A 12,071-nucleotide genomic window follows, 5' to 3' on the forward strand; every position below is an offset into this window, starting at 1 on the left:
ACATTTTGTTAACAAATTGACTGTTTTGTCTTTGTGCAATGACAATATAGTAAGTCTAATACTAATTAACTACTAATTATCTCTATTAATGTTATTAAAGTCTTACATGTTAATTCTTCAAAATATGGAAATAAAGTTTAAAAAATCAATAAAACAATTATTAAAATGAATGTATATTTTCTTTAATGTTCTAATTAAGGTTTACTCGTATTAATATTATTATTGTTGAAATGCTTGCATCAATTCAGTATTTTTTACTTGCTTTTTTTTGTTTCAAATAATTATTATTAATCAGTTTTTTGACGTTTTTTCTTTCCAGCTGTTTGACAGTAAAACAGTAATTAGTGTGTGATTAATTGATGATCTGCTCTGATGGATTTGAGTGGATTTGTTGCTAACTGGATCTTCTCCCTGTTGATTAACAGACTAATTGGACTCAGGGAGTCTCTACCTCTCTGCTATTGATCACTTCATTGATGATCGGAGCGTTTTGTTGCCTCGGCAGCGATTTGTCCCGACTGAGTCGTGCTCTGTGTCTTTAGGGCGGACGCCATGTCCGATACGCTCAGCCAGAAAGCCGACAGCGACGGGGGGAGCAGCAGCACCGAGGACAAGCGGTCCCGCAGCGAGCTGAGCTCCCCGACTGACATCAGACCGCCGGAGAACTTCAACAGGTCAGACACGGAAACCCGCTTCCTGTCTCACCTGTGAACACCTGCAGATCTCAACGCTTAAAAAAGATTTATTATCTATGAAACAGGCCGGACGATGCGGCTTAGAAATAAAAACTCTGATGTTTTTTCAAACCAGATGCAACTTTTTTCTTGCTTCCTTTTTTGAAAAATAAAGGATTTTATTTTCTTTTTTAAAAAGTAGCTTTTATTTCAATCTTCCCTTTTGTTTATTGGACAATGGAGTATTAGGGCCAGGCTAAAATAATTTTCTGTATTTAAGTGAATTAAATAGTTATAATATTGGCAAAATAAAAACTCAATTTTAGGGGAAAAAAGTTTTAATATTAAGAAAAGATTTGGTGCCGATTTGTTAATAGATTGAATATTTCCTTATCTACATTTCTCATTTATTTTTTGTGCTGGAGTTCTCATAAAATTACTACTTTATTAATATTCCAACTTTTTTCTGGCAACATTTTATTCCCGTATCATTTTGACTTCATTGTCGTAATTAAAATCTTGGCCTAGCTCTGCTGTCCCGTCAAACTGTTGACATGAATTCAAAGTCAAAATAAGAACAAACTGTAAAACACGTCTTTATAACAAGATGGCCGCCCAGGCGCAGTGCACTGGTTTAATAAAAACATTTAATTTTCAAAAATCAAAAGTTCTATTAATTTATAACATTAATTTATCACCCAGACCTGCTAATTTAATGTAATTTAATTTATTTGCTCGGGAGAATAAAGATTAGATGACATTTCTGTAAATGCACCAGAATTAAAGGCTTTTTTCAACTGTTTTCTCTGGAAAATGCACAATTTGTCTTTCTAAAATCAAACAAAGGTTTTACAAATTAGCCACACAAAATGAGTCAATAAAAGTAAAAACAAGGAAACAACAGAAATGTCATAAAAAGTATAAGCCGTCATGAAAACTACAACTAAACAAATTCAAAACTACAACAACCAGCAGATTCTGGGGCAACTACATGGAAATGGATTTAATCTCATTTCTAATAAGGATTTCTAAAGTGGAAGGGAAATAAATAAAAGTCTTGGCAGAAAGCTCCGCCCCCTTTTGAAAAAAACCCCAGAAGTGGGCGGAGTCTGTAGACAATAAGGGGCGTGGTTAAATTTGAGAACCGAACAAGGAAAACAACTGTTGTCAATTTATCCACTGTGTCGCTAAATTTAGCGACTTTTCAGATCTTGCAGCAACTTCAAAAGTTGAGTGATAAATTTGAGCGTAAAGATGAATTAACTGCAGTAGCCACTCTTCAACCCAAAGAGGGCAGCACTGAGAAGCTTTTTGGCTAAATGTGGCAGAACAAAAATTAACTTGAAAATGTCAAACTTTGCTCAGAAACAAAGATAGAAGCAATAGAACCAGTCTATCAGCAGAAACCTGAATTAAATATTGCATAAAGACTTTTTAAAGTAAAGTTACCTTCGTAATTTCCTGATGACAGCCACAGGAGGAAACGAACCGACGGTCTCTTCCGCCGCCCTCTCTGTCGCTCCAACGATAACCACGGCAACAGCGGCGTGATGGAGCGGAGCTCTCCGCCCGTGACGGGTCACTTCAGCCCCAGAGATCTCCTCCTGGGGCGGGGCCAGGGCATGACCCCGCCCCTCGACAGCCCGGAGCGCCGGCGCCGCTCCGCCGCCGTCACCATGACGGTGAGCCGCCACGACTCGCTGCGGAGGCCGGAGGACACGCCCATACGGCGCTCCAGCAGCGGGCAGCACAGCTTCAGCGACTCACTGCGATCCAGAGTGATGGACGCCGAGACGCTGGCCCAGGTACTGGTACCACTGATCCCAACGCAAATGCCTACACAACACTAAATACTGGTTCCTAACCCGACAAAACATCACATTTCATTTTTCTCTTTTATGACATGGAACATTTTTATGATGTTTTTTAAGTAAAGTAAACTGACTAGCTGTCCGGCCGTTCGGTTAATCAGGGAACTTCCTGTTTGCAGGACATCGAGGAGACGGTGAGCGTCGCCCTGGGCGAGCTGCGGCAGCTGGAGCGGCCGGACCGCCGGCCGGCGCCCGACGTGGTTCTGGACACGCTGGATCAGGTGAAGAACGGCCCGGTCGCCAGCTGCTCCTCCGAGTCGCCCAGCCCCCACAGTACACCCAGTACGCCGGGGACGCCCGGCACCCCGGGGACGCCCGGCACCCCCAGCCCGCTCAGCCCCATGAGCCCCATCAGCCCGCTGCCCGGCCCGCCCAGGCCCGCCAACCCGTCCCCCGACGCCCTGGGCTCTTTCAAGCCGGTGACGGCTGCCCGCATGGGCGCCCCGCTGCGGCCCCCCGCCCTGAGACCCAAACCCGTGGTGCCCCCCAAAAGCAGCACCCCGCCTCTGGCGCCCCCGCTGGACAAATCCTGCACCATGTGAGCCAAACCAGGCCGAATCAGGCCGACCCGGGCCAAAACTGGGCCAGAAGGAGATCAGGGTACCGCTAATGATTCTAATCAACACGAAGGTAGAAAGGGTAGGAAAGGCTTTTAATGTAGTAACAAATTATAATCTATGACATGACCTATGATATGATATGCCATGATATTTCTGTGTCGTCAGGTTGGTGTGTACTCTCTTGGTGTGTAGGAGTTTTCTTTCTCCATGTATCGAAGCATTAATCAAAGGTTAGCTAAAAGAACTGCTGGTGAGGCGGAAAGTCCCGTAAAACGTAGTTTCAGTGAAGTGAATGTCGTGTCCCAGAAGACACCCGATTGGCTGCTGCATCCGCCGCCCGATTGGTCGGCTAATGGAGGACTTGGACGGTTTCCGCTGCTACGCTCAGCCTGGCGCTCGGTGACAGAAAAAACACAACTTTAATGAATGTGTTCAGCTTTTTAACGACTGTTCGGCCATCTTTACTGAATGTTGGGTGGCGGCCTTCTTGTGTTTGCAGGAGGCGGCGGCTCCTCCTCCGTTTGTTCTCGTTTGTTTGAGCGAGGCACTGGCTGCGTTTCCGTTGCAAACCTTTATCGGTATTATACCCACATCGAAAAAACACAATTTCACAATAAGAAACAATTCAAGAAAATCAGACGAAATACGTTTGTTCACATGGTAAGTCCAGTTGTTGATCACATGATGCGATGTTTCCTTCAGTTTGATCAAATATGATCATTCCAATACATCTGAAAACCACCTCTTCCTAGTGCAGCAACTTTAAAAAAATATATAAAAATTGAGTTTTTTTAAATTGCCGTGTTTCCATTGAGCAAATTTATGTTCGTAATTAAAATTTGCTAAATTTTACAGACAATGAAAACGCAGCTATTAATGACGTTTCTATTACAAATGTGTACAAAGCTCTGCAGATATTCTGCTAATGTGGAGAGAAAAAACTAATTCGTAATCATCCATCCATTAAGTAAAAACAATTAAAATCACACGTAAATAAGTGGAAGGACGCCGTCATCGTCTTACCACTTCCTGTTGTCTTCTTTGTCGTTTCCACCAGTAGTAACATCCTGCTGTTGATCACATGACTTGTGTGATGTGTTTCCATCGCCTTTTTATGAAATACGCTAATTTCAAAACAGCGGAAAAAACAAATAATCTGAGCGCAAAAACTAGAAAAACGTGTTTTTTCAAAACTGCCGTGTTTTATTTATTTTTGTCATTTCAATTTGTGCAATTTTAAGGACAATGTAAAAATGTAAACGCAGCTAGTGTGTGTGTGTGTCGGTGTGTGTGTGTTCGCCCGCCCTCGTCGTGCTCCCCTGTAAGTGCAGAATAGATAATTCATGCCTGCCTTGAGTGCCACAACACACGACTGCAAGTCGACAACCTGAGTGCAAAAAGCATGCCACCTCTTCTCTATGTGTGTGTGTGTGTGTGTGTGTTACACTAATGTCACTAGTTAACCTTAAATTCTCCAATAAGCTAACAGGGTGGGGCTCCGTGTGTGAAGACGCCCAAAAACTACACTTGAACAGCACAGTGAATGTGAAGTGTTAAACTGGACCGGGCTCTGTGTGTGTGTGTGTGTGTGTGTGTGTGTTGGTGAAAGTGCCTTTTTTTTAAACCCTCGTGTTTTTTGGGAGTTGTGAATCCACTCATTTAGAAGAGGATTATAGAAACTGGGACAGAAGAATTTAAGACTTTTTCACAGAATTCAGAGGGGAAAAAAATCTGTGTTTCGTCAGAAATCAAAAGTCTGAAATAAAAGTCAGAATTTGATCTCAGAATCCTGAGATCAAATTCTTAATTCAAAAGATTAAAGTCAGATTTTTGTCTTTTTCTTAGAATTCTAAAATATGAATTCTTAGATTAACGTCAGAATTCTGTTTCCAGAATTCAGAGATTAAAGTCCTAATTTCAGTTTTCGCCAGCGGCCCCAGTCCTCTTCCTTTCACTCGCGCATGTCCTGACTGAAAGAGCAGCAGCACTCCAAATGAGATATTCATAAAAGTGTTTAGTAGATTCCTGAATTATGACTTTATCATTAACCCATTGTGACATTGCACTTTGATGTATAGGATTGTGTCCTTGGCATGTAGCATCATGACATGTTGGTGCATTTTACCAGAAGGGGGAGCTCTCTCTGAATGTGTTTGATAACAGAATCGGTTTCTGTCTGTCAGTGTTGCTGTATTTGAAAGTCGGAGCTCATATAGCCAAATGGATTGTATCAATGTGTTGTATTTATATCATAAATCAACCTGAATAAATTAGCATTCAAGCCACAGACACATCGCCTCTTCCTGTCCAGACTTACTGAGAATCCTGAGATTAAAGTAGACAAAGAGTTAGAATTATGGGATTAAGGTCACAGTTAATTGCATTATTCTGAGATTATATTCATAATCCTTAATAGAAGTCCGAACTCTGAGGTCACTGTCAAAATTAACCAATTAATTTAAAAAGTTATAATGATGAGATTAAGATTAATTCTTAGATTATGATCAGAATGAACTAATTGCCTAAAGTCAGAATTCACAAATTAAGGTCAGAATTAATGAAAAACATTTTGAGATTAAAGTCATAATTCCAATAAGGTCAAAATTCTGAGATTGTCAGAAGTAAGTTAAAAAAGTTACAATTTTAAGTTTAATGTCATAATTCTCAGATTAAGGTCAGAATTCTGAGATTACTATAAATTTAAAAAGTGATAGGTCAGATTTATTTATTTAAAATGTTATAGTTTTGAGATCAAAGTCATAATTAATTTGAAAAGTTATAACTTTGACATTAAGGTCAGAATCCTGAGATTAATGACAATTTTCAGACTGAAGTGAAAATTCAGAAAATGATTCATTTAAAATGTTATAATTCTGAGATTAAAGTCATATTTCCAGCTTTTTGTCCTCTTGTGTTCCTGGATATTTGGATCAATGAAACAAAATTTCCTCATTTCAAACTGTTCAAATGTGAAACACGGTGGAGGAGGAATGATGATCCGTAAACACTAAATCCTAAAATGAATAAATTAATCTCATCTTAAAGAACCAGAGAAAAACATTTTGGACAGAAGAAGCTTCAGAAAACTTTATTTGGTTTGTAAAACTATAAAACTGGTTTGAAGTTTGGTTGTTTTTAGTGTTCTTAGTTTTAAGCGATAAAACGGATCGGGAGCTGAAATGTTTTTGGTCAGAGATCTGTTTGGACCCGTCGTGAGTTCAGACAGGAAGTGGTTCACCCCTTGGATCCCGGCTTCAGGATGCTGAACGGTTTGCAGTTCCGCAGCGACCCGGAGATCTCCTGCAGGAAGGAAGTAATGTGCTGGTCCTTCTCCGACTTCCTGCCGTCGAAGATGACCACCAGGGTGAAGTGCGGCTCGGGCCGGGTCAGGTAGTAGGTGCTCTGGACCTTGTCGTCGTAGAACTGCACCACCTTGTCGAGCGTGTTGAGCTCGGCGGCGCGGTCGCTCATCATCATGATGACGTTGGGCCAGTGGGTGAGCGGCCGCTCGCCGGACGGCAGCGACACCACCGCCGGGAACTGCTCCACCCCTTTGGGCGCCTCGCGGTACGAGTGCGGGTGGTGGTAGCCGTGGCCCTGGAAGCTCTCCGAGCCGCGGTTGTCGAACACCAGCGACACGTTGCTGGCGTCGTGCTTCCGGATGAAGGCGGAGATCTTACCGTAGAAGTCCGGCGCGGCGCGGGCCGTCAGCGTCCTCATGTCGCCCGGCGCCGTCTGCCGGCTCAGAGCCTCGTGGAAGTAGAAGCTGAACTTGGCGAGCAGCGTGGCGTGGAAGCGCTGCAGCCACACGTACAGGTGCGGCGGCTGCACGGCCTTCTGGGACTGGCCGCCGAACAGGTTCTTCCGGGTCTCCTTCTGGCGCTGGAAGAGCTGGGCCCAGGCCGTGAGCTTGGCGTGGGCGCCGTGGAGGCTGAGCAGCGCGGGCAGGAAGTGCCACTCGGACACCTGGGCCTGGCAGCGCAGCAGCTGGGTCACCACGTCCACCTCCGTCTGGAAGCCCTCCTCCACCCGGGCCAGGATCGGGTGGTGGAACCTGAAGCCGAACCGGGCAGAGGGCGGTTCTGGTCAGGTTAACGAGCACAGGTTTGGTCCAGGTACAACGACTTTATAGCAAACTAGAGCTAAGGGTTATTGTAGTAACTGATTTTTCTTATGATTAATCATCACAGACTTAATTAATCAATTCTTCTGATGATTAATTTATTAATTGTCACAGGCTTCATTCATTAATTGATTATTTTGACAAATAAAAAATCTGCTAAATGTTTTTTCTTTCAGACTAATCAAGTAATCATCTCTGGTTTAATTGATTCTTCTGACGATTCACTGATCAACCTAAAACATTTTTACATTCTGCAGATTTTTTATTTCACCACTAAAGATCATTTTTACAATATTAGACAAAAAAGCAAACAATTTCCTTCAGGAAACATTTGACCATTTGTAGCAAAGGATGAATCTGCAGCTAAACATTTTTTTACACAAACATGAAAAGCTCCAGCCTTCCTGCTCGATTACGACGTAGGGCTGATCTGTTGACTAGTTTTTTGATTAACCAATTAAACCTGTTATGAGGGTTTTTTTCTTAAGTGCAAAATGCATACATGTTTGTACAAGTTTGACGTAATTATAGCTCTTAGTATGTTCTTATTTCACAAATTGTCCGTTTTCTCTGTATTCTCCAGTTAACAATAATCCATTGTTTCAGTCCTAAAAAGAACAACGTGGGGAAAACGTTTTGTTTTGGATATTTTTTGCAGTGGGTCAACTTTTCGCTGACAGGAAACTCTTCCTGCTTTTTTCCCTCCACCGACCTCAATGTGTCACTTTCTCCTGGAGCTTCTGCTCCTCTAAATATAGCGGGAACATGCTTCATGCTGCAGAGGTAGTTAATCATTTAAACTAACACAGCCCAACGCTGCTACATGAGTTTATCCTCAAGCTTCGCGCTGCCGACCGACTCAGATACTGACTTGTTTCTGTATTTGTGCAGCGCGGCCTCCAGCGCGGACACCAGCTCCTCTGAGTTCACGCTCTTCTGGGCGCCCAGCGAGTGCAGCTTCTCGTACAGGTCGGCCATCTCCATGCGGGCCTGGGTGAAGTGGCAGAGCTGCTCCGACAGGTGGGACAGGAGGTCCTCCAGGGAGGAGGAGGAGGATGAAGAGGAGGCGGCGGGTTGGCTGTGCCGCCCCATGGTCACCACCTTTCTGAGCTCGTTGTACAGCGATGTGTAGACGGTGCGGATGGAGTCTTTCCGGCTGAAGAACGACTGGCCGCCTGTACAGGAAAAACCAGAGAAAATCACTAGTTTTTAAATTTCACCTTCATTAACCAGAAAAGTCCCACTGAGATCAAAAACCTCTTTTCTTTTTTCAAAGCTGCTGATTTGGACAGATGGTCGCATCTTAATGTAGCAACTACAGCGCCACCTGGTGGCCGCATTCAGCAACTTTTACTGTGTTAAAATAATATTTCCCACTTAACTACTGAGTTCCTTTAAATCTACAACTATAAACCCTCCTGTTATAGTTACTAATGAACCATAATCAATGAAATATTGACAAACATTTTGATGAGTAATGACAGCACTTGACAAAATGTAATGTTTACTGGTTGCATATTTTTATGATGTGAAGCACTTTGAACTGCTGAAATGTGCTACACAAATTAACTTGATTGATTAAACATCTCAGATCAAACAAATTTTAACATTAAGAAAAGTTAATTATCTTAAAGTCAATATACAGAGAAGCAGAAAAAACGTTACTTTTCCATGAGATACATATGTAAAATAAATTTTTTTATCAGAGTAAAGTTTACTCAAATCATTTCTATTATTCAAAATGTTTTAACCAGAAAAGTGTTTAGTACCAGTATTAGCAATAATTTTGCTGCTAATGAAAACATTTATGCTCTTTATAAATGATCAATGTTGTACAGAATGTGGTGGGTTGCCAGTTGGGCTTTTTATGTCTTTCAAGATCTGGCAACACAGCTCAGCAAATCCAACTCTGGCTACATAAAGAGAAGGTTTGTGAATGGCCTACTTAAAGTTTGGACCTTAAATAGACCGTTCACGCTAGAAAATGCTCTACTTTGAATTAAATTGAACTACTTTGCAAAGAAAAGTGGCACTAAATGTCTCCACAGTTCAATAAAGCATCACGATAAACAGGCTGATGGTCATAATGTTTTGCCCGTCGGTGTGTCATATGTTTAAAGGTTAGTTTTTGATTTATTCGGCCTCATTTGTGATTTTAATTATTTCTCGGCCATGTTTAAAGCGGTTCTTCCAGCTGGGCGGTTACCCAGCTTCTGGCCCAGGAACGTCAGGTTGTGGTACACCTTCTCCGCGGCCGCCAGGTGAGCCAGCGCTGCCAGCAGGGAGCCCCAGATGGCACCGGAGCTCCGGCTGCTGTCCTTCTCCTTCTCCACGTAGTCCTTGGCCCGGTCGAAGGAGAACATCCCGAGCTGAGCGAAGAAGCTCTCCAGGATGGCTCTTTCCCGCGGGACGGGTCGCAGCTCCTCCGCCTCCGCCATGGCTCCGGGCTGCTCGGTGTTAGCTAACAGGCTGAGATTTACACGAGAAAAGAGCGTAAATATTCATATTAAACTAAGAAATGTGACTAATATGAGCTGGAAAAACAAATATGTTGTTTTAAGTGTTAGACTAGCTAACCGTTTATCGTTCCGACGCCATTTTGGCTAAACCGGATGTAAACATTACGGGAAGCTAAGAGGGTCAAACAACCTCCTGGGAAGAAAGCGATTGAACTTTGACGGTGTCTGATGAGAAACCTTTGACTCTCAGTTTTACCGGAGATGAGAATAATATCCGACCGAACTGCTTAGTGTGTCGGGAAACCCGCTCACCGCGACCGCACTACCTTTGTAGTAGTTTATAGTATAACTATAGTTTATAGTATAACTGTAAAATTACAATAAAAGGTCTAACAGTGTTAGACCTTTTATTGTAATTTTACTTACAGTAACTTACTGGCAACAGTGCTGCCAGTAAGTTACTGTAATTACCATTCTACAGTACCCTTACTGTTATATTTCACAGTGAATTTTTACTGTGAGTGTGCTTTACAGTTATAACTGCTTTACTGTAAATGTAGTTTATAGTATAATACTGTAATTGTATTTTATAGTAAAGCTGGTCTACTGTAAACTTGTTTCACAACATAATGTCAGGTTTACTGTAAATTAAAGTTTACATTTTTTTTAAATATAAGAATATTTTACCATAAACCGAAAAATTTCATAAAAGACATTTTAGTCCAAGTACTGTGAATAACAACAGGTATTTATTTTCAGCAGATTTGTAGAAATAAAATCCATTTATATATTCGCAATGTCATAAAGATCAATGTCACAATACAATATAATGTGCTGTAAAACAACAAAACCATAGAACACATTTCCTACATCAGAAGAACTTTTATTCCATTCGTCAAACAAAATCAGTGGGATCCGTCTTGTGGAAGCTGAACTGTAAAGAATAAGACAGACAATGTGGGAGGTCATGAGATGGTCAGGAAGTTATCTACATTTTCAAATCAAATATGTTTGAAGAGCTGTCTTTTTACCTGTTGTCTTGTCTTTTGAAGAGATGAAGCTATGTTAGCAGTCAGCAGGACAGAACTGCACAGCCACTTGGAGGGAAAAAGCTTGGGAGTTAAAACAAAAGGTCATCTGAAGAAAAGAAAAAAAAAAGAACAAAGTTAGAAATTCATCCTTGCTGACCTACGTAGCTAATCTGCACTTTTAACATTTGCAATGTCATGGTTTAAACAAATGAAGTCATTAGATGTAAAAAAAAAAGGGGGGATCAAATATCAGTTAGCGTTATATAAATACAAAGGATGTAGCAACAATGCTAACAGACAATCAGCACTGAGCTCATCTCAACCCAAAGCCGCCCGAGGAAGATTAAGCGGCAAAAGTCAAGCTAAAACCTTCAACGGTAAAATTAGCACCTTAGCTAACGTTAACTCCGAACCAGCTCAAAAAATAACAACATCATATTTTCCTTTCTTTCACCTCATTTACAGACACGTAACTTATAACGTTGCAATATATAAAAGAGTTAGTAACGGAAAGGTAGCATTGTAGCATCATGCTATAATGCTAAGTTATAGCATGATGCTATAAGCTACGTTAACTCCATCTAAAATGTACTCAGTGACCGAACTGATTAGTGTGTCGGGAAACCCGCTCACCTCGATTACTATGCATAAATTTAAACATAGTACCTTTTAAATGGTTTGATCGCTTCTTTTGTCTCAGTCAGATTCTTTCAAATAGATTTATCTCATGAGTACATAAACTGAAATTTATTCCCAAGTTTCCTGAAATATCTGCAAAAACAGCAACAACCTCATGAATGTGTCTGCAGGTCTGACTTTATCCTAGAAACAAAATCATTTTCCTCTTCAGAGAATCCTGGTTTGTCCCACAGAAGTGGAGCCAATGCAATTATGTCTCTTCACTGTGAATGATTAGAATAATGGGAATCAGTTGTCTTTGTCTTTTTTTTTAAACTTATTCTGTGTGGAGCTCCACTGGAATAATTCGTGGAAATAAGAGACTTTGTGTCCTTGTATTCAGCAGTAAAAAATAAAACAATAAAGAGCTTTAATATGAGAGCTGCTGTTCATCAGTAACTTTAGATGTCGGTTATTTGGATATGTCCATTTGTGTTGTTTTGTAAAGACCAAAACAACAAAGATTTTACAATCAATCGTTTGTTCTGGGTCTCATCTGTTCTTGATTATCTTTAGTTTTGGGTGCGATGTGTTGCTTTTGGAGGTTTTTAGCCTAATTCATGCTCTATGTAAATCATTTCTAGATTCTGTTTGGTTTTAATCCAAGGAGTGCAGTTTGTAAAGCCAAAGTCAAAAATCAACAGCAATGATTTGGTTATTTTGCCCATCATAGAA

The 12,071-nt window shown here is 41.3% G+C and overlaps 2 protein-coding genes across 5 annotated transcripts in view; one reads left to right on the top strand and one right to left on the bottom strand.

The window, feature by feature from the left end:
* LOC102233094 (SLIT-ROBO Rho GTPase-activating protein 1) overlaps positions 1 to 4,322 on the top strand; it is a 28,355-nt gene extending 24,033 nt beyond the window's left edge. For all 4 annotated transcript variants that reach the window (XM_023350513.1, XM_023350515.1, XM_023350514.1 and 1 more), the window contains exons 21-23: positions 543 to 674; positions 2,146 to 2,479; positions 2,665 to 4,322. In XM_023350513.1, coding sequence (XP_023206281.1) covers positions 543 to 674; positions 2,146 to 2,479; positions 2,665 to 3,087 — 889 coding nt within the window. In that variant the 3' untranslated portion in view covers positions 3,088 to 4,322. The remainder of the gene's footprint in view (positions 1 to 542; positions 675 to 2,145; positions 2,480 to 2,664) is intronic.
* A 1,855-nt stretch (positions 4,323 to 6,177) lies between these two features.
* Positions 6,178 to 9,846, bottom strand: c17h12orf66 (chromosome 17 C12orf66 homolog). The gene is made up of 4 exons (XM_005811181.3): positions 9,806 to 9,846; positions 9,435 to 9,697; positions 8,100 to 8,403; positions 6,178 to 7,159 (listed from the first exon to the last, which is right to left on the bottom strand). The coding sequence occupies exons 2-4, from the start codon at positions 9,664 to 9,666 to the stop codon at positions 6,340 to 6,342; spliced, it is 1,356 nt and encodes a 451-aa protein (XP_005811238.1). The 5' UTR covers positions 9,667 to 9,697; positions 9,806 to 9,846; the 3' UTR covers positions 6,178 to 6,339.
* Positions 9,847 to 12,071: the final 2,225 nt, after the last annotated feature.

This window comes from Xiphophorus maculatus, chromosome 17, assembly GCF_002775205.1.
Source record: "Xiphophorus maculatus strain JP 163 A chromosome 17, X_maculatus-5.0-male, whole genome shotgun sequence".
Classification (NCBI taxonomy): domain Eukaryota; kingdom Metazoa; phylum Chordata; class Actinopteri; order Cyprinodontiformes; family Poeciliidae; genus Xiphophorus; species Xiphophorus maculatus.